Consider the following 20,617-nt stretch of genomic DNA (forward strand, 5'->3'; position numbering starts at 1 on the left):
GCCCATTAGCCAGGGCTAAAGCAGAAATACGTGAAATACACCGCCAGCTCAGTCATTTCCAGCCCAGGACTACAGTTTCGTGCTTATTAGCACTCATCAGCCCGGCTAATGCTTTAGCCCTGGCTAATGGGCAGTAATTTACTGAATATACCTTGCCTCGCTTTCAATCTTCGAGTTGAACCAAACCATTGCTTCGGTCACTCGTCTGGTCTGCTAATTCTATATTAGCTACCACTTTGTTTTGCACTCTTGGCTTCCTTAAGAGGTATTCCATCTCCAGCTCAGTCACTTTCCTATGGCGGGCTGATGAGTGCTAATAAGAACGAAACTGCAGTCCTCGGCCAGAAATGATTGAGCTGGCGGTGTATTTCACATATTTCTGCTTTAGCCCTGGCTAATGGGCGGTAATTTACTGAATATACCTTGCCTCTTGTTCAATCTTCGAGTTGAACCGAACCATTGCTTCGGTCACTCGTCTGGTCTGCTAATTCTATACTAGCTACCAGTTTGTTTCGCACTCTTGACTTCCTTAAGAGGTTTACCATCTCCAGCTCAGTCACTTTCCTATGCCGGGCTGATAAGTGCTAATAAGCACGAAACTGCATTCCTCGGCTGGAAATGACTGAGCTGGCGGTGTATTTCACGTATTAAAGAAAGTATTTTCATTTGTCAAAAAAAAAATAAAATCATCTGCACATAAATGACTTCGAGTTTATCCGCCAAAAACTGAATACCTAAGTTAAAACTTTAGAGTGGAAATAAAAACAAGTCATATTAACAATAATTATTTCACAGTTAAAACCATGGCTGCGGAGTCGGAGTCAGGGTTAATCTCATTTTAAAATAAAAGAGTCGGAGTCAGAGTTGAATATACAAGAATCGTAGTCAATCATTTTTCCCCCGTGCCTAAACTTTTGCCGAAGCTACGAAGTAAGAGTCGAAGTCAGGGAGTTCAAGTTCGACTAATTGTCGGGCATAGAAGTCAGAGTCAGGTGCCCCTAAATTTTCGGAGTCAGAGTCTGGAGTTTGACGTCAAGAGCTATTTCCAACAAAATTTGTTTGAAGTAAATCCGCCTTCAAATATCGAATCTACATTAACTTTCAGTTTCCCCATAGGTGCTAATGTTAAGGGATTTGAACTGTTCAAAACTGAACAGAAAATTTTCAAATAAAAAAGATATTTTATATACAAGCTTTTCATCAAAAGCTTTTTCCTACAAAGTTTTTTTGAAACAAATTCGCCTCACAGTTCGGAATTGTCTTGAATTTCTCTGTAGGCGCTAATGTTAAGTTTTTTTGAACTGTTCAAAATTGAACAAAAAATAGTTCAAAGCAAAAAGTGAAATATAAGAATGAGGTGTCCTTGCCAAGATCTTTCGAAAAAAAAAAAAAAAATCTTTAAAATCGGACTATTCACTCAAAAGTTATTAGGGGGCAGACCGACAGACATTTTCCCCCATCTCAATATCAAAAAAAATTCTTCAAAATTGAACTTTAAAACAGTATCAGTAAGCAACCTATGATGACGTTAGATGAAAAGATGAGGTTCGGAACTCTGCTTCGGAGTTTTTCGAATTACCAAAATAGTGATTTTAAATGCTCTTTAACAATGTTAGGAGGATGGAAGATTGGAAGACCTTCCCGTAAGTTTTTTGAAATCAAGGTTTTACACTCATGATTTTGAGGAATCTTTTTTTTTTGAGGGGGGGGGGGTGGCATCGGCTCTTCCGAAAATATCTCTATATTAAAGCTTCAAAAACGTATTTTGGACGATCCTCGTTCAGGTCAATGAAAGGAAAGGTTGAAGCCCCCCCCCCCGGATATTTATCGAAATGAAACTTCTAAAAACACAGTTGTAGGCCACCTTTGATGACGTTAGGAGAGAGTATTGAATTAGGGACTCTAAACCAGAATTAAAGTTCCAAAAATGAAACTTTAGGCAAATTTTGATGATATTAAGAAGATGGTAAGTTTGGGAGACCTTCTTTCGAAATTGTAGTTTTATAAAAGCAACTGTAAGTCATCCTTAAATTACGTTTTTGGAACCTCGATTTCGAAAAATTCCGAGTCAAAGTTCCAAACTCCTCATCCCTTCCCCTAACTTCATCGAAAATGGTCTACTTATAAGTATTTAGGGGATCGAAGATGAAACTTTCAGAAATTTTGATACTGAAGTTCCCAATGCACAACTTTAGATGATCTTAGGTAATTTTAAAGGACCAGGGTATCGAGGGCTCTCCCCCAAAAATTTTCAAAGCTGGACCCCTGACACCGCTATTGTATGCCAACTTTGATGACATTACAAAAAAGGGATGGGGTTCTGGGTCTCTTCCGGTATTTTTTCAAAATCGGAGTTTCAAAACCACAAATTTTAAGTGGTTTTCGATGATATAAGTTGACAGAAGATTCAACTCTCCCTACCGAAAATGTTTCTAAATTAAAAGTCCTACAAACCTAATCATGGGTCATATTTAAAAATGATAAGAGGAGAAGGTTTTCAGGGCCCTCCCCAAGAAATTTGTTGAAATTGCTCTAAAAACGCAATTTTAGATAATCTTGGAAAATAGTGGAAAAAAATTCAGCGGACTTTCCCCGGAAGCTTTTTGATATTAAAGTCCTAAAAACTTATTTGTCGGCCACTTTCGATGACGTTAGGGGAAGGTATGAGGTTCGGAACTTTGCCACGGAATTTTTTAAAATCAAAGTTCCAAAAAACCAGTTTTAAGCAATCTTTGGACATATTAGGGGGAATCACCGTACATGACAACTATTTCACAGAGTTTAAATCCAGAGTACAAGTTTTTTTCTTTTTTTTTTCTGATAATGTCGCTGAATTCATTAAACAAATAGTCATTTCTTTGAAAATATTGTTCAATAACTTAGGAACCCCAGAGATAGCATTCTGGCTAATCCTAGCTCATTAGCCACATTTCATGGTCCTATTAGTAAATCAGACCCTGCACATACAAGGGGGAAAAATCGGAGTTAAACCAAAAAGTCTGAACATTTCCTATATTCTTAATATTTTTTCGTTTGCAACTAAAAAATCTAGTGTAACTTTAAATTTTAAAAGAAATTTTTTTTTTCACCCTAATAATTTTGATTAAAAAAACTAATTTATTATTGTTATTTTTTAACTTTTCGTATTTTTTTTTTAATGTTGAATTGTTACAGCACTATCAAAGAGTTAGAATCGGAACATGACTTTTATCAGTTCTGTGAAAACAAAACGGTATAAATCCAGCGCTTATTGGAGGGAAGAAAATTCATGTCTGCGAAAAGTTCTGAATGAAGATTGAAGATGAAATGTAGTAGGACCATCATTCATCAGCTGGTGTCTCATAAAAACTGGCTCTGCATAATTCTTTGTTCTGAAGTATAACAATGCTCCACCCTCCGCGCAGGCAGAGGTACAAACGTAGCTATGATTTTTTTTTTTTTTTTTGAGAAAAATATAACTTTTTTTGACGTATTTTCTCCGGGACCCCTCAGAACCTCAGGCCCCTAGGCTATTGTATATATACCGGCGAACTATGCCTATTTAGTAATCTGCCCTTGAAGAACTCATACACTGCCATACTGTCTTTTTCTTAGAAAATCCTCAAGAAATTTTTGTGATACAGAGCGAATTCATAACCCTTTCAGAAGAAGAGAAAATTCGTGAGTCCTAATTTTCGCTAAAATGAAGATATTGGTGATTTCTCAAGCTGAAAATTTCATGATTTTTTTATGAACAGATCTAAAAGTTAGAAAAAAATCGTGAGACTTAAATTTTTGTGATTGTGACGGTTTTGTGAAAATCGCAAAATGTGAAAATAAGTGATTTTACAGCTTGCAATGTAATGTTAAGGACATCAATAAAATGCTGTTTTGGCTGCAAAAAAGACTGCTGACATTGAAAGATTCTATCTTTTCAGGGAATCAACTTTAGTCTCTACAAATACAATTGTAGCTTTGGGCCATGTTGCCGTAACGCTGAAAAATACTCCCCGTACGATGGAATCCATTCTACAGTTTTTCCAACAAAGGTTTTGTCAGCCACCTTCAAGGTTAGATTCCCTCATTGTTGATCAGCTAGGATGCATGGTTATAGCCAAAGGGGATGTAAGTTTATTTAATTTGTATTATATAATGAATTACTTATAGTTTTTAAAAGTTTTATAATATGATAACTTTATTTAACATAAATTTGTTTACCTAGGTACAAAATTTGTACAAAATTACTTTGTGGAAAATTAGGTTTCCACAATGAACAAGAAGTTCCGCTCAGATCTAAACGACCCTACTTTCTTGTATAACAACATCAATTTTTTAGCATTTAGTCAGTATTCTCTTAACTAATGTTGCTGAATGTGGAAATATATAACAAACAGACCTTTTAAATATTTATATTTGATTTCTAGAAACATAATATGCTTCTCTCTTCGTAAGAAATAGATATGTTTAAAAAAATGAATAAATAAATAAATAAACAAACAAATATGGTGGTAACACCTTTTAAGCAATCAAGCTAATATATTTTATCTGTAAAAAATTCTTCAATAGTTTTCAAAATAAATAAATAAATTTAAAAAATAAATAAATAAATAATAAAAAAAGGAAATATATTTCATTGAAAATTGTTTGTTGTTCTTTCTTTTGGATAAAAGTAATATGCCTCGGGTTTTACTTTTAACCCATTGCCAAAAATGTGAAAAAAAAAAAAAAAAAAACTTTTGAAAATAAATAAATAAATAATGAAATGTCTTCTTAAAAAAATAATTTTTGTAAAAATTGTCTGCACAGCTCTTTCTTCCTAATAAAAAATAAAGCACTCTGAATTGGCTTTCAGTTCCCATTGCCAAAAATGAAATATATAAATTAAAATTGTAGAATGAAAATAAAAACAAATCCTCCTAACAATCATTATTTCACAGTAAAAACCAGAGCTGTTTAGTTGAGTTGACCTGATTTTGGGGTAAAGGAGTCAGAGCTGACATATAAATACAAATACAAATACAAATGTGACGACCAGCAACAGGCTCTGGGCCCAGCTAGGCTGGTCCTAGTCAATTAATTAGTCCCCAATGAAGATCAATGGCCCTCTTAAAGCTATCCACTCCCTTGCTCATTACCGCCTCTTCCGGTAAGCTATTCCAAGTGCCCACGACCCTGCTAAAGTAGTAGTTTTTCCTGATTTCCAAGTTAGCCTGAGATTTAAATAGCTTAAAACAATGACCCCTTGTCCTGCTTTCCCCGCAAAAATTTAATCCATTTACATCTTTCATTTTGATAAATTTAAATAACTGAATCATGTCCCCTCTGACTCTCCTTTGCTCTAGGCTATACATTAATAGGAGGTTTTAAAATCATTAACATAGAAGGTTTTAAAATCCTAAGAGTCAGAGTCAGTTGTTTTCCTTCCGACTCTATTTCTGCCAAGGCTGTGGAGTCAGATTTAGACTGATTTTAGAAAGCAGAAGTTGGAGTTGGAGTCAAGGACCCTAAAATTCTCGGAGTTGGAGATGGAGTCAGGAGAGAGAGAGAGTTGATCATTTCCCCACCATCTCCAAACCCTGGTAAAAACATTTGCACTTTGAGTTTGAAGCAAATCCTTCCTTAAGTTTGGGATCTTTACTGACCTTTAGTTTCTCCTGTTCATTACTTATTTGGACTTTTTTTTAGCAATATTTTAAAGCCTTCTTTCATGCTTTTTTCTTCTCTCTTTTACCATATTGGAGAAGTAGGCTAAAAAGACGCTTTATTAGGAGATTGAATAACAAGGCATTATCTATTGAATAGATTCTGTTGTAAGAAGTGTCATGATGTTAAACTTATTCTGATAACATTGGAAAAGATAGAAAATAAAAGTTTTTTTTTTGCTTGATGAGAATTTAGAATAATGGTGGAAATTCACAATAAATGAGTAATATGTGCAATGAGTTATACATATTATTCAGTTCTTCTTATTATTATTTGTTATTAATCTTATTTGTTAAGGATCATTTTCCCTACTTTTTTTTTTTTTTTTTTTTGCTTATTTTTTTTTTCTAGTTTAAGTATTTTTGTTTTGAACAGGCCAAATTATATGAAAATTATTGTTATATTTTATTAATAATTGTAATTTGCCTATTCTGGAAATTTTTGATCCTACATTGTATTATATACATACATTTGTCCATTCCTATCAATGAGTTTTGCTTACATATTTTTAAAAGTGTATCAATTTAAAATACTCTGTTTGTCCTTTTTATGCTCATTTGTTTTTACATAATTTTTATTCTTAAGCTATTCTCCTTTCGTTATCAAATGTATTGGTACAAATGATCCCACATTTTATTTTCAACAGTGAATGCCAATCTTATTCAAATATGTCTTGTGCATTCTTAATGAATATATTTTCATTTTAATAAGATTCATGTGCATGAAGAAGTGATGAAAATGTTTACAATGATCACTGTGGAATCCAGTTCTGCTTACAATGTTGGAAGTGCAGATGGGAGAAAACAAGGCTATAGGTGAGACAAATGTTTGCAATTTCCTCAAGTAAATCAATGCTGTAGCTAAATTAATATTTTCAAGGTACCATCTGTAGTTTGGAAAGTTTTAATTGGCAAAAATATTTAAATTTGCTAACCAATGAAAAACATTTGGAAATATGTTGCCAGTTAAATATTGAAAATTGGGCTTCTTTCTGCGGTGAAAAAGGAAGCTGAAGGGTGTTTCAAGTTCTTGTTTTGGTTTTCTCTCACAAACTGTACAAGTAAGGTGAAAATATGTGAAGATGAGAGTTTACTAGTTATATACCATGGCAGGGGTCACTGTGATTTAGATCAATATAGGATCTAAACCGTACTTTATGTATAAACTGTACATGGTTTTCTTGTCGTGCTAGATTTGTTTTTTCTTTCTTTTTGATGGAACTGTGTTAGGCAACTTACCCTTTTGTAGACGTAGTGCAATCCCCAGGCATGACATCTAGTCTTTCATGTGTAATCATTAATGCAAGCTGTTAATGGCACAGATAATTTTGATGCTCATTTTCCACCAGGTGGGGGCACCTGGGCTCTCTTCGATGCAAAACTACTCTAGGGATTTTATTTTGCCGAGTTCATTCAAAGCCTGACAAATACCCAAAGGACCTTATACATGCCGCATAATCATACAACATAGGTGCTGACGATTTTCTGCATCTTTAAAATTGGCCAACTAGCCACCGTGGGTCAGAATCCGGGACCACAGCACAGAAATCCAACATCTTCCTACCAGGTCACCCAGCCGACTAATGCAAAACTAAATATTTGAATTTTCCAAAATAGGGAATTGAGACTTAGAAGAGCATATGGCATATTGAAAAGCAATGGTGATAAATGATGATAGCATATATATATATATATATATATATATATATATATATATATATATATATATATATATATATATATATATATATATATATGTGTGTGTGTGTATGCAAGGGGACATGTACCCTAGCAGAGTCAGCACTTTTGTGTTAGACATCCAAAATCTATTAAACTTAAGAAGCACTAGATGGCTGTTCATTTATTAAACTTTTCTCTGCGGGATGAGACAACGTTTCCCCAAGAAAAATCTATTTATCCTGCAGGTGTACTGGTATAAGCATAGTATCTGTACAAGATTTTTTTCTTAGTGTGATAACTGTATTTGTATAATTTTTTTTCTGGATAAGAATGTGACCAAAATCTGCTTATCAACTCACACGCACAGAAATATATGCAAATAATGTATTGAATTCTTTAAGGGTCAAAATATAGTTAATTTGTTAAAGCATAAAGATCAGTCAAAATTATATCATAAGATAAAAGTTTCGGAAACAAGTGCTGAATATGTTGTGTTATGTCTTTTAGACTAAACAATATAAAATATAACTTATTAAATTTTTTTTTTCGTTTGATAAAACTAGCATGATTATTACTTTACTTACTGTGCATCTGTTATAGTTTTATATACAGTCATGCCCATTTATAGCAAAGTCGAACGGACCAATTAAAAATCTCTTTACAGGTGTAATTTCAGAATAAAAAGTTAAATAATATACAGGAAATGTTTAAGTGAAAAATTGAGGCTACTTCTTTAAAGCCATAATTTTGCTATACATGGCATCATTACTAGGGGGTGTGACTGTATAAGATGTTTCATGAGCTTTGTTTTGTTGCAGACACGTTTCCTTATCTGTGATAAATGCCCTCGCAAATATTGCGGCTGATCTTGAAGGGGAGGCTGAACAAAATGAACTCCTTGTTAGACTTCTTGAGTTGTTTGTTCAACTTGGTTTGGAAGGGAAAAGGGCCAGTGAGAGAGCTCCCGCAGCTTTCAAGGTGAGTTTCTTGCAGATAGCAATTCTTTTCCTTCCATGCAACTGTGAGAAAAAAAAAGTCTTTAAAAACATGTTTGGGGTTTTGCTACACAGTTTGAAGAAAAATATCTCAAAACCCCCGTTCTTTTTTATGCAACTTGTGTTCAAAACTAACTTTATGGAATACTAATGATTCTAAGGTGAATACTGTGTATGTTGAAATAGAAGGAAATAACCAACGTTTTGTAGCACAAAATTAGATTTCTGTGGCGGACATGTGTTTCGGGGTTTCAAGGAACCCCCTTTTCAATGCAGAATAGTGAGTTTTTTATGTAAACATCTAAAAGCTCACCATTTTGGAGGCTTCTACCACGTGTTTTTACATCCAAAAGATCACTATTTTATTGAAAAAGGGGTTCCTTGAAACCCTGAAACGCATGTCTGCACTAATATGTAATTTTGTGCTGTAAAACGTTGGTTATTTCCTTTTACTTCTCTGCACAAAGGTATCTATTTATTTCTTATTGTGTATCTCAGGCGAATATTCCAAGTTTTACTTATTCTATTTTCTCTATTTTTGGAGTATTGGTACTTTTATTGTAAAAAAATAGGGTATTTAGAGGAAGCTTGAATACATTTTGACCTGCAAAGTAATTTAGTTTCAAATTTCTGTTCTTCAGTGTTTGTTTTAAGAGTCAAAAAGTCTTTTTTCCCCCCTCACAATAATGAAAATGGCATTTGTTGACTCTTATTTTGTGACATAAAAATACAAGAAAAGTTATTACTAGTTTATTTTTGTGTTTATGTTGCAGGCATCCAGTAGTGCTGGTAACTTAGGAGTTCTAATCCCAGTGATATCTGTGGTAAAGTAAAAATTTTATTTTTTAAATGTTTGGAAGTGTTTATAATAAAAAATAAATTAGTTGCATTTATTGAATAGTAAATACGCTTATGCAATTCATGAAGCTGAACTAGTTTATTACTATTTTATCTTATCATGATACAATAATTTTGAATGCAGTGCCTTAAGACAGAAATACATAATCTGAAAAAAAAAAGAAAAAAAAAAAAGCAACAAACCATTTGATAAATTGCATAGATGAATTTTAATCTGATGAAAAAGAGTGTAAGTCTGAAATGCAATTTTTCTTGTTAGTAATATTCTCCATTATTGAACTTCATAAGACCAGAATCAACCACTAAAATCAGATCAATTTCTAAACTATGCATATTAGATATACTATGAAAGCAAACCAGTTTGTATTACTTTAATAGAAAAATGTTTACTGCTGCTGCTAAGTCAGCATCAGTTATTGTGTAGCCATTATATATCTTCTTTAAGGCCTCCTCTATAATTTTCGTATCTTTATTGTCATGCCCCCTACTCTTGGTATGACATCAACAATTGGAAAAAATTCTATGTTTTGTCATAAATGTGCAGAAACAACATTGTAAAATAAAGCTGTGAACCATTTTTTATTGTAAACTAAAGCATCCAAGAACAGGCAGGCATATCATTTCAAATTTTCCATGGTGGGAGGAAGGGGGGGGGGGTATCAAAGAGTATTTTGGTATTTTATGTATTTAATGTATATTTTATCACTACAAAAGTCATTTCCCCATATATGTAAACACAGTCGGACACCGATTTAACGAACCTCTATCTAACGAATTTCGTGATTTAACGATTTTTTTTTCTCCCCACCTAAAAGGAAGGCAAAAACCCCTATTTACCGAATAATAAAACCCGAAACAAATTATTTTAACAGCCAAAAAAAAATTTTTTTGTTAATTTGAGTTAGGAAAGATTGGATTGTTTACTAAATGTTGCATCCATACTATCTGAAACAGATAAAGACTTTTTTTTTTTTTTTGGAATCAGCAATTTTTGATGGGCGAGAACAAGGAGGCAACCAACGAATGGTCATTCTGATGCTGAAAGCGATAGTGAAACTCCCATTAAAACTCACTTTTTCAAATGCTTTACATGGCCTGGAAACTAAAAATATGTCTCTTTCAGCAGGCTGCAAAAATACACAACTTTTTTCTCTCCATAAGTTGAAAGAGAACTATTTTGAGTCAAGTATAAAGGAAATTGTCCAAACATCTACTGCTCAGTAGTTTAAATTTCAAATTAACTAGCGTATAATAAATCGTAAAATGCTAAATAAAATTTTCTAATTTTGGATATTTTTGCACAGTTGCTTATTACGAGTTTTAGATAAGGTAAGTGTATTTTTTTACTTTTTTTTCACAACCCGATAAAAAGAATAACCCCAATTTAACGTATAAAAGTTTCGGTTCCGTTGAATCCGTTAAATCGGGCTCTGACTGTACATTGATTTCTAGAAATCGGGGGAAGGGGGGGATTTCCCCTTTCTGACTCCTTTTAAACTTATCACTTCTACAATTTTTTGCTGCAATGCTTAGTAATCCTACTGTTTCAGGCTAAAAAGTAGAAGTCAGGGAGGAACATATATATGCGCCCCAGTCTTGTTCTGACAGTAGCAATGCAAGGCAACCCTGAGGCCTTGCATTAAAAATTTATTTTTTAAATTGCATTAATTATTTTATGTTTATATTACTTTTGTTATTAAATTACATTATTAATTTGTATTTAAATTGCATTAAAAACTAAGTAAAATACCTGTAATTTATCTTTTCTCTTTAGCTTCTTCGTCGTATACCACCTATTTCTTGCCCAAAACCACGTCTTTTGAAGTTGTTCAGAGATTTTTGGTTGTATTGTGTTGTTATGGGTTTTACTTCTGAATCAGGTACTGATTTCAGTGTGTTGAATGTGTTTTTCTTTTTTTTTTTTTTTTAATTTCACAAAAAAAAAAATAAAAATAAAAATAAAAAAATAAATCAATAAAAAAAAAATAATAATAATAAAATAAATAAATAAATAACAATAATAAATTTAGCTGCATTATGCCAAATGGAATCATAAATGTAAGATTTTACTAGCTGCAGAATTATTTTGACACTGTTTTAAAATCTAACCCAGTTTGTTATTAGAAATATTTCTTAAAGAAATTATTTACTATAAGCTATATTTTGAAGTTTATAAATAAGCAATAAAAAGTATTAATAAATAAATAAAATAAATTAACTAAGCAATATTTATAACAGTTATAAAAAAAAATTATGTCATTTCACAATTAAAAATGAAATACTTCATAAGTTTAGTGAATTAAATTTTCTATTTATAGATTGCGGCATTTTTTCTGTTTATTCATTCATATTTTTAGTTAATGCCATATATTCTATAATAGTGTTCTAATAAAAGTCATTTTATTCAACGATTAAATTTGCAGATATTTTAAGATGTCAAGACTTCTTATATACTCAAAAACAAAATATGAAGTATGCATAGGTATGAATGGAATCAACTTATTAATTTTTAAGCCACTGACGCCCTCATATTATTTTTTAAAAATTATAATCCAAATATTACACAGCATAACCTAATTTTGATTGAATACTTAATTCGTCAATTCGATATAGTATCAATATTATGTATCAGAAGGTAGGTGAGATAGAAATGTTCCTACATATCATCCCTGCTTAATTTTCTGTCTCGTTGCTTTTGTTAGATACCTTTTCATCTATAAGCTCACTTCTTTTGCATTGAAAAAGGCATTCCTTGTAACGCCAAAACACGAGCATGCAGTAATTTGCAAGTTCTGTGCAATAAAACATTATTTTTAATTTTATTCTGTTAACATGCTTCTAAAATAACTTTATAAAGTATCACAATAGTTTATGAAAGTTTATTATTTGCATAACGTACAGAATATGCTATGAAAAACAGCAAAACTAATAAGTATCTATTTTAATTTTATTTTAAATAAAGTATATTAAAAATTAAGTAGTTGTCGTCTTATATGTAAAAGAAAAATAAATGTATGAATTGAATTTTAAATCTTTAAAATAATATTTGAAATTTTTTTTTTTTTTTGAAGATGTAAAGTCAAATTCTGTGCAATTGCTCTGTCTAAATAATATGTATGACTAGGTCTGTGGCCGCAAGAATGGTTTGAGGAATTGAAGGAAATTGCTGCAAAATCTCCTCTTTTAGTATCAAGAGAGCATTTAAGATCCGAGTTGCAGTATAATTCAGCTATTCGAGCGGATGCAGTTTCTGTTGTAAGTTATATGAACTATTATTTAAAATATTGCTTTATATTTCTATAAATAGTACTGAAGTCCTTTTTAAAGCAAAATGTATTATTTTTTTCAAACATCATAAACAATTGCACTGTTGAGAGAAAAAGTACTGTAGTTTATTTATTTATTTTTATAATTTCTATTAACACTATCAGAAGTTAATTTTATTATTCTACATTATGCAAAAGTTGTGTAAGTCCAGGTTCAACCATATGCTATTAGACAGTAATTGTTTGACGAAGTAGCACTAGTGCATTGTGCAAAAAGTGGCTATTAAACCATTCAGTAACAAAAAATTCTTATTTTATCGACTTACACCTATTTTACTCTAAACCTCTCAGATATGAAAAAAATGATGTTATTTATCCACATCTTTTATTGTTGCATTTTTGAAGTAAGAGAAGAGCAAAGTTTTGTGATTGGGTTATCATATGATTTTTCATGCTTTTCTTTTTCTTTTTTTAAGAAAGAAAAGTTCATATTTGTAATTAATTTATATTATAGCAGTGTTTCTTCAAGATTAAATTTTTTTTAATTGTTTTTTTTTTCCTTAAAATTATACCTCTAATCGTGTTATTACGGTTTTTTAGTCTGAAATTCAAGAGCTGAGAAGTCAAATCGTGGGATTATTAGACCATCAAGCAGATGTTACACCTTTAATAAATAAGCTTAATTGTGCTCAGTGTACATATTTTATTGTCTGTTTATCATCTTGAAACTCTGAGGTTTGTTTATTGTTTTCATCATTTTGTTCTTAAAAATCATAAAGCTTTTATACTTGAAAAATTTAGATATTGCTTTGTTTCTTTCTTAGAGTTCGCCATATTCAAGAGAAAACCCCATTCCATTGTATGCTTCAGTACTTAGAGGATCCAACCATTCAAAAAGATAAAGCTGGAATCTGGCAGTGTATTGTAGCAGTTTCGGATAAAGTGTTTCAGACCTATTTAGACATTGTCTCATCAAAAGTAAGCTATATTAATTCCACAGGGGCTTATGATGTTGTAAGAACTTTATCTTTTGAGACTGTTTTAATAATATAGAAGTAACTCTATTTGTATATTAGTTATGGTGCTTTATCTACACTGTTGATATGATGCTGTTGTGGTATACTTAAAATGCAGGATAGCGTCAAATTCACCCAAAGTACAAAGCACTCTCTGCCTGTGCAAAAATAAATAAATTATTAATAAAAAATGAGTTTGGATCTGATAAATTAAAGTTTTCACAATCAATGATTGCAGCCAGATTAAAAAAAATGTTCTTTCTTTCTTTCTTTCTTTCTTTTTTTTGTTTAAACATTCTTTTATTTTATTTTTAAATTTCTGAGCAATATATTTGATTGAGTAATTTTACATAGTTTGAGTACTTTTACATAATATATTTAATTGCTCCATGTTTCTAAAAATTATAGTTTTGCATAAATTTTAGCATATTGTTTCAGATTATTTATTCCACACCAAATATCATGTAAAAATAATTGTAATAAATTAAAGCAGTTTAAAAGCAATATCCAAAAAATATATTATCTGTGCAGTAAGAAATTGGCATGAGTGTAATATTAAATGAAATATACTGTGAAACAAATTATAGTTAAAAATAAAATAATAATGAAAGAAAAACCACTCATTTTTACGCAGACAAAATGAAAATGGAAAAATGAAATATATTTTAAATAAATCCAATTAAATATATTTGGAACAAAGAAATCCTTAAGCTTGGTATGGTTTAAAAAAATCTCGCTCATACACATTCATAATTACTGTACCTAAATATTTAAAGTTAAGTAATGCTTCAAAAACTATACAGACCTAATAACAAGTTGAAATTCAACCTGTAAGAAATTTTCAAAAAAAAAAAAAAAAAAATGGAATTTTTGTGTATGAAAAGGTATGCTGCATTCTGAAAGACTTATTGATGTTATTATTTAAGAAATTTGATTAACTTGCTGTTTAAATTCATTAGTGAAGTTTTATTAACACTGGAGAATTTTTCTATTTTATACTGAATATAAACGTCTGTTTCGTTTTTAAATTTCAAAAGAAAAAAAAAAATCCTATTTTTAGCCCCGAAATAAGGAGCGAGACGATGAACTTGAGGAACATGCTACATTTTTACTTGTGAAATTCAACCCATCCTCAGAAGCAAATCAGACGGGTAGCAGATAAATATCTCTCAATGCTAGTAGATAGGTAAGAATACAACTTGAATGCGTTGTTATATTATTTCTTTTCTTGATTTTTTATTTATTTTCGTTTGTGTGATTTTTTTTATGCCTTCAGATTTCCTCATTTATTATGGAGTGGAAAAGTACTTTGGACAATACTTGATATTTTGCAAATATTGGCTCTCTCTTTGAAATGGGTAAGCTTTCTATGTTCTTAATTTAAACCAAAAGTTTGAAACTTTCATGTTTTTGGATTAAAACAAAGTCAACTTGGTCTGTTTCAAAACTTTTGAAACAGGCCAAAGTTTTGCTGCATCGAACATGTGATACCAAAGCACTAGCAGAGCCAAAAATAAAGTTTTTTGATCAAAAGCATTATTTATATGTGGAAAAACTTTCGTAATAAGATTGGCATTGACATTAAAACCAAAGCCTCTGGGGTGTGGAGGGTTACCCTCTAAACCCCCCTTCACTATGCCACTGTACTGGAGATATTTTCTCTATTTGAGATTTCAGTGATTTTTCTTACAATTTTTTCATTTATTTCGATTATTAGAAGAATGTTTGCACCTTATTGCAATGAGATATTTTGTTTAATTTTATTTTTTATTATTATTGAAGTTCACCCTTGGCATCCTGCCTATTTATGTCACTGAATATATTGCGAAATTTCAGTGAAGATATAAATTTTGATGGTTGAAAATTATACCATGCATAGTAGTAAAACAACATTAAAATAAAAATATATTGTTATTGACTAAGTTTTATACACTATCTCAAACACCCTCTTTATGGTGGAAGCAAGACTAGCATATTTGTACATATTTATGTGTTTGTTGGGATCTCATTTCTTTTTTACGTAGTACTTCCTGATGCAACGGATGTTGGAAATGAAGCATATAAATGGTATTTCGATCATTGGAAATTTGCTAGAATCTTCAAATTGTGGACAAAAATTGTTTTATTCTGTCAATAACACATAGTGTGAAATATATTAATTCTTAAACTTTGGGCATCAGGAAATTAGGCAACAATAAGAAAAATCACCAAGAATCCCAGCTATTGCAATCTTCTCATAGACAGAACTTGGAGAAAACTAAATGTCTTTGAAGTAACTTAAAAAAGTCTATTTGATGCAGTCGCCAACCTTTGTGGCTTCATATTTTCTCTATCTCTCTTATTCATTATTAAATAACAATGCCAATCTCTGACTGATGGGTGAAGGGTTCTCTTTTTAAGAGAGAGAGAGAGTACCATCTGTCAGAATAACTAACCAACAATAATGGAAAAAACTTGTAAAGCTACATCACATGACAGAAATTTCAAGATATTTCACTTTTTCCCGCTGTTATATGCTTAATACTAACTGTATTACAAATTTCAAGTGGGTGTGACTGCTAGAAGCACCTTAAGACTGTTGGTGATCTATCATACACAGTGCGTCCAATAGAAAAGGTGATGATTTTAAATAAGGTACAAGACATAATGTTTTTCTAGTTTACAAGATGATTTATTCAAATATACACCTTGGAGTCAATACAATGCTGGAAGCGATCGTGAAATTTTTTGCAGCATTCTTCAAACTCATCTTTTGGAATTGCCCCCAATGTCGCTGTCGTAGCTGCCTGAATATCTAAAACTGTGGCGAAATGTTTGTCTTTCATTGCCAATTTCAATTTGGGGAATAACCAGAAATCCGCTGGAGCCAAATCAGGGGAATAAGGAGGGTGATTAAGCACCACAATATTTTTTTGGCCAAGAAGTTACGTACCATCAAGCTTTTGTGTGCTGGCGCATTGTCATGCAAAAAAGACCATGTCCCTTGGTTTTGGTGTTCATGTCTAACCTCGATGAATTCTCGCCCATAAACACTTCAAAACACTCAAGTAGTAAGCAGCATTAGCTGATTCACCTTCTGGCATGAATTCCTTATGATACCCTTCGAATCAAAGAAAACTGTGAGGAGAGTCTTGATTCGGCTTTTTTCCATGCGCACTTTTTTTGGTCTGGCATCTTCTGGGCTCTTCCACTCCGTGCTCTGACGTTTTGTGAGTGGTTCATACTTGAAACACCAGGTTTCATCACCAGTTACAATGTTTGCCATGAAATTTGGATCCCTAGTGGCCGCTTGTTGCATGTCTCTGCAGTGTTCCACCCTGCAATGTTTTTGGTTGTCAGTCAATGTGTGCGGTACAAAGCGAGCACAGACTTTCCTTTGTCCTAAATTTTCAGTTAAAATGAGATGGACAGTGGATTTATGTATGCCAGTAACCTCTTCGATGAGTCGAGTAGAGACACAACGATCATTTCGTAGGATTTCGGCCACTTTTTCTATGTTCTCATCATTTCAAACTGTTACTGAATGACTGGTCTTGGATCATCTTCTAAGCTGTCTCTACCTTCACGAAATCTTGCATACCACTTAAAAACATTCTTACGACTCAGTACTTCACTACCATAAACAGTTTTCATCAATTCAAATGTTTCTTTGGCACTTTTATCCAATTTAAAACAGAATTAATGTTAGCGCGCTGCTCCATTTTTTTTTCTACCGAGGCCAAGCGACTTCTTCTAGAATTTGCGTTATCACGTTTCAAATGATGTTGCCAACGCTTTGAAATTAATCCAGATAATAATTAAAATGTACGTGCATTTAATGCAATCATTCTTTTATAGATAGTGCTAATAGTTCCGCAAAAAAATTAAATCAGTCACCTTTTCTATTGGACGCACTGTGTATATCAGTGACAAAATTCAAGTACTTTGGCTCGCAATAGTTCATAAACTGTTAGTACAAATAGTTTAAAACTTTCAAATATAGTTCGTTATAGTATGTCCTCTTAGTCACAAAAACTTCAGGCTTCTAGCTTTGTTCACAACAAAGTTACAGGATGGTCAAAAGTGCCCCCGTGACTTCAAAAAAAGGATGGTACAGCTTTGCAATTTGTTTGTTTCTTTTTGCTCTACTTGGCAGGGGCACTGCCTTGTCCCCGATCTATAATACTTCCACATTGTTTTTCGTTTTGTAAAATCTTACTCTAAAATATCAACGTTGTTTCTATTTTGTATTTTGAACAAGGGAAACTAAAACTCCATTGTAAAATTAGAATTCTTGTCCCCTTATAATTATTTGAGCCATCTAATCAAATATTACATGTTGAAATAGAAGTAGTAGTATAAGTAAGGTAATATATTTCTATTTAGTATCAGTGTATGAGATTTGTCTTATTAGTTTAAATCCAAACCTGAAGTTTTGATTTATTATTCATTTTTACTTACTTGTTATTTTGATATTTTAAAATATTTTCAAACAAATTTATGTTTTTTTATCTCATTATAACTTTTTAATGATATTTCTTATGCTTATATTATTTGCTTAAAAGGATGCAAATGAAGAAATACCAGAGTTACTTGTTCCTCGTACAAACTACAAGCTTGCTTTGACTGATGCTATTGACACACGCGAGGTGAGTCAAAAAAATTCAACGAATTTCGATGTTTACCATACCTTTAAATTGACCTTTTCAATAACTTTATTTTTCTGTGCATGTATCCTTCATAATCACTATTCATTCCATCTATGATTCTCTGTTTTTCAGAATATTGTTAGGGATTTTGCTGCTCGGAGTAAAGGTATTTTGCAAGAAGCAGTAAAATGGGCACCAAATGTTACTCATTCCCACTTAGTTGTAAGTTTTTTTTTCCTTTCATTTCTTTGATATATGTATTAATGATATCTTAACTACATATATTTTAGAAACAAGCTCATTTTTTTCTTTTCATTTAAAGTATTTGATAATTATTTAAAATTTAAAAATATTCTTTATTGTAAAATACTATTAATTGTTGATTTGTTAAATACAGTAGAAGATCATTATAACGCACACCCTTTGGACCAGAGTTTTTACGTTATATAGAGGTTTTGACGTTATATAGGTCATTTCAAATTTTAAACTTATATTCAAAATATATCTATATAGTAGCACTTCAGAATGAGTTTTATCTGTAGTGAGTATTAAAGCACTAATTATACAATGAGTCATTCACAAATAAATATGTTTCTTTATTACAAGAAAGTGAAATAACCTGCACTTCTGCTAGCTTCATGGTTTGCATAACAGCTGCATTTTCAAGAACCATCTAGTATTTTCATTTTACTGTGAATGTTAATATTCATTTAAAAGCTTTGAATCAAGATGAAAAAATGAAAAACTGATTCAAAATTAACTTTCTAACAATTTTTATGTTTGGAAGGCAAAACAGAAGGATTTTTAAAACTTCAAAACTTATTGTTTACTTCTAAAAAGTTGTGCAGTTTATAGAGAATTGCGTTATACAGGTCGGCGTTATAAAGGTATTCTACTGTACATGTTACTCGCACTATCTTTGATTAAAATCTCATTATGAGATTTTTTTTTTCATTAGGAGTATTTAACAGTACGTCAGCATGCTTCTGATGGTCTCAAGCATCATAGTGGTCTGGCAATGGCTTGTGGAAGTGTGTTACAATTTTCTGGACTTAATTTGTTATCTTCCCCTTTATCAGTAAGTTTTATGTGAAAGTCTATCTGTGTAAACATAGTATTATGTTAATCTTTTATTACAAAATTTATTATTAGTGAATTTCTCTCTTTTTTTCTTTTTTGTGCTTTTTTATCACATCCATAATCACTTTATGAAATCATTTATCAAATTTAGAGATGTTTGCTAAGTGTATATGCTGCAGTATAACTCTGTATGTGCAGCTATTCTTTTTATAAATTATTTATGGATGTTGTGATATTTTGCACATCCTTAAGAGCTTAAAGAATTGTTCATGAAAACAGCGCTTGTTTGTTTACATGTGTATGCAGCCGACCTTTGATTTAACGATACCCAATTCAACAATGCGTTTCACTGATTTGTATTTCTCTGCATTTAAGTTAGTGTTAAAAGTACTTTACGCTTTCAAAATTTCTAGCCTCCAATATAATAAAATTTTGTGCAACCTATAAAATATAAGAGTAGCTAAAAAATATATTGCTCAAGACAAGAAGCAGATCTGTGCCGTTACACAAATTTAGTGCAAATTAACATACACACAGTCACACACTCATAAATATAAACATAGTGATATAGTTAGGATTTTTTCAAGGCATGAAAATAGTCTGTGACATTTCATTTTGGAGAAGCAAAATGTACCAAAATAGTGAAGACAATAATATGATAAATTCGATATAAAAACTTACATCTAAAGGATAAAATGGAAGATGGCGAGGAAAAAAGAGAATCTTGCTATTTGGTTTGAACATTTAGAATTTTTTATATTTTGTATTTTCAAAGGAAACAAAACAATCAAATGTAATAAAGTAAACTCCCAATTATCAGTGAGCGGCTTATCGGCGGCCTTTCACACTTTCAAAAAAAAAAAAAAAATCCTGGCAATAATAGTTGAATGTAGATAAATGCACATATTTTAACCTAAAGAGTGCAAAATCTATTTTTAGACATTCCTGTTTTCTCATCCCCTTCCTTTCCAATGACATCAACCTTCTAAAGTCACTGAAGTCTAACCAGTGGAAACGTGATTTTTAAATCTACACTACTTTGCTGAATTTTAGATCTAACCCGTTTACCGAATTTTAGATCAACACTACTCACACACGTAAACAGTGACTGGACAGGTTTTGAAAAAAATCTCCACTCTCCCCCTGTGCATTTTTATCTGTTGCAGGTAATCTGTTTGCAACGATTTGCTCACCTATGTGTATGAAATAATGAGCAATCCTTATTGTAACCCGAGGTTGTTGGTTTAGCTTTTACAGGCATTTTTTACATACATTGGTTATATCTTTTCAACTATAGTTTTAATGTGTGCAAGTGTTACTGATTGTTTTAAGCTATTTGCATACACTAGCATCATTTTTACCTAGTTTTTGGATTATCCGAGAATTTGCTTATCCGGGGTTAGCATGCCACCC

General features: G+C 31.7%; 1 protein-coding gene across 1 annotated transcript in view; it reads left to right on the plus strand.

Annotated features, from left to right (window-relative positions):
• LOC129233219 (phosphatidylinositol 4-kinase alpha-like) overlaps positions 1–19,202 on the plus strand; it is a gene marked incomplete at its 3' end in the record, with an annotated part of 78,194 nt that extends 58,992 nt beyond the window's left edge. The window contains 15 exon segments of the mRNA XM_054867276.1: positions 3,918–4,104; positions 6,394–6,497; positions 8,180–8,339; positions 9,130–9,180; positions 10,989–11,094; positions 12,339–12,469; positions 13,081–13,182; positions 13,184–13,215; positions 13,305–13,458; positions 14,557–14,622; positions 14,624–14,682; positions 14,773–14,854; positions 18,041–18,124; positions 18,257–18,346; positions 19,083–19,202. Coding sequence (XP_054723251.1) covers positions 3,918–4,104; positions 6,394–6,497; positions 8,180–8,339; positions 9,130–9,180; positions 10,989–11,094; positions 12,339–12,469; positions 13,081–13,182; positions 13,184–13,215; positions 13,305–13,458; positions 14,557–14,622; positions 14,624–14,682; positions 14,773–14,854; positions 18,041–18,124; positions 18,257–18,346; positions 19,083–19,202 — 1,528 coding nt within the window.
• Between the last annotated feature and the right edge of the window lie 1,415 nt (positions 19,203–20,617).

The sequence above is a fragment of the Uloborus diversus genome, unplaced genomic scaffold (assembly GCF_026930045.1).
Source record: "Uloborus diversus isolate 005 unplaced genomic scaffold, Udiv.v.3.1 scaffold_257, whole genome shotgun sequence".
NCBI lineage: Eukaryota > Metazoa > Arthropoda > Arachnida > Araneae > Uloboridae > Uloborus > Uloborus diversus.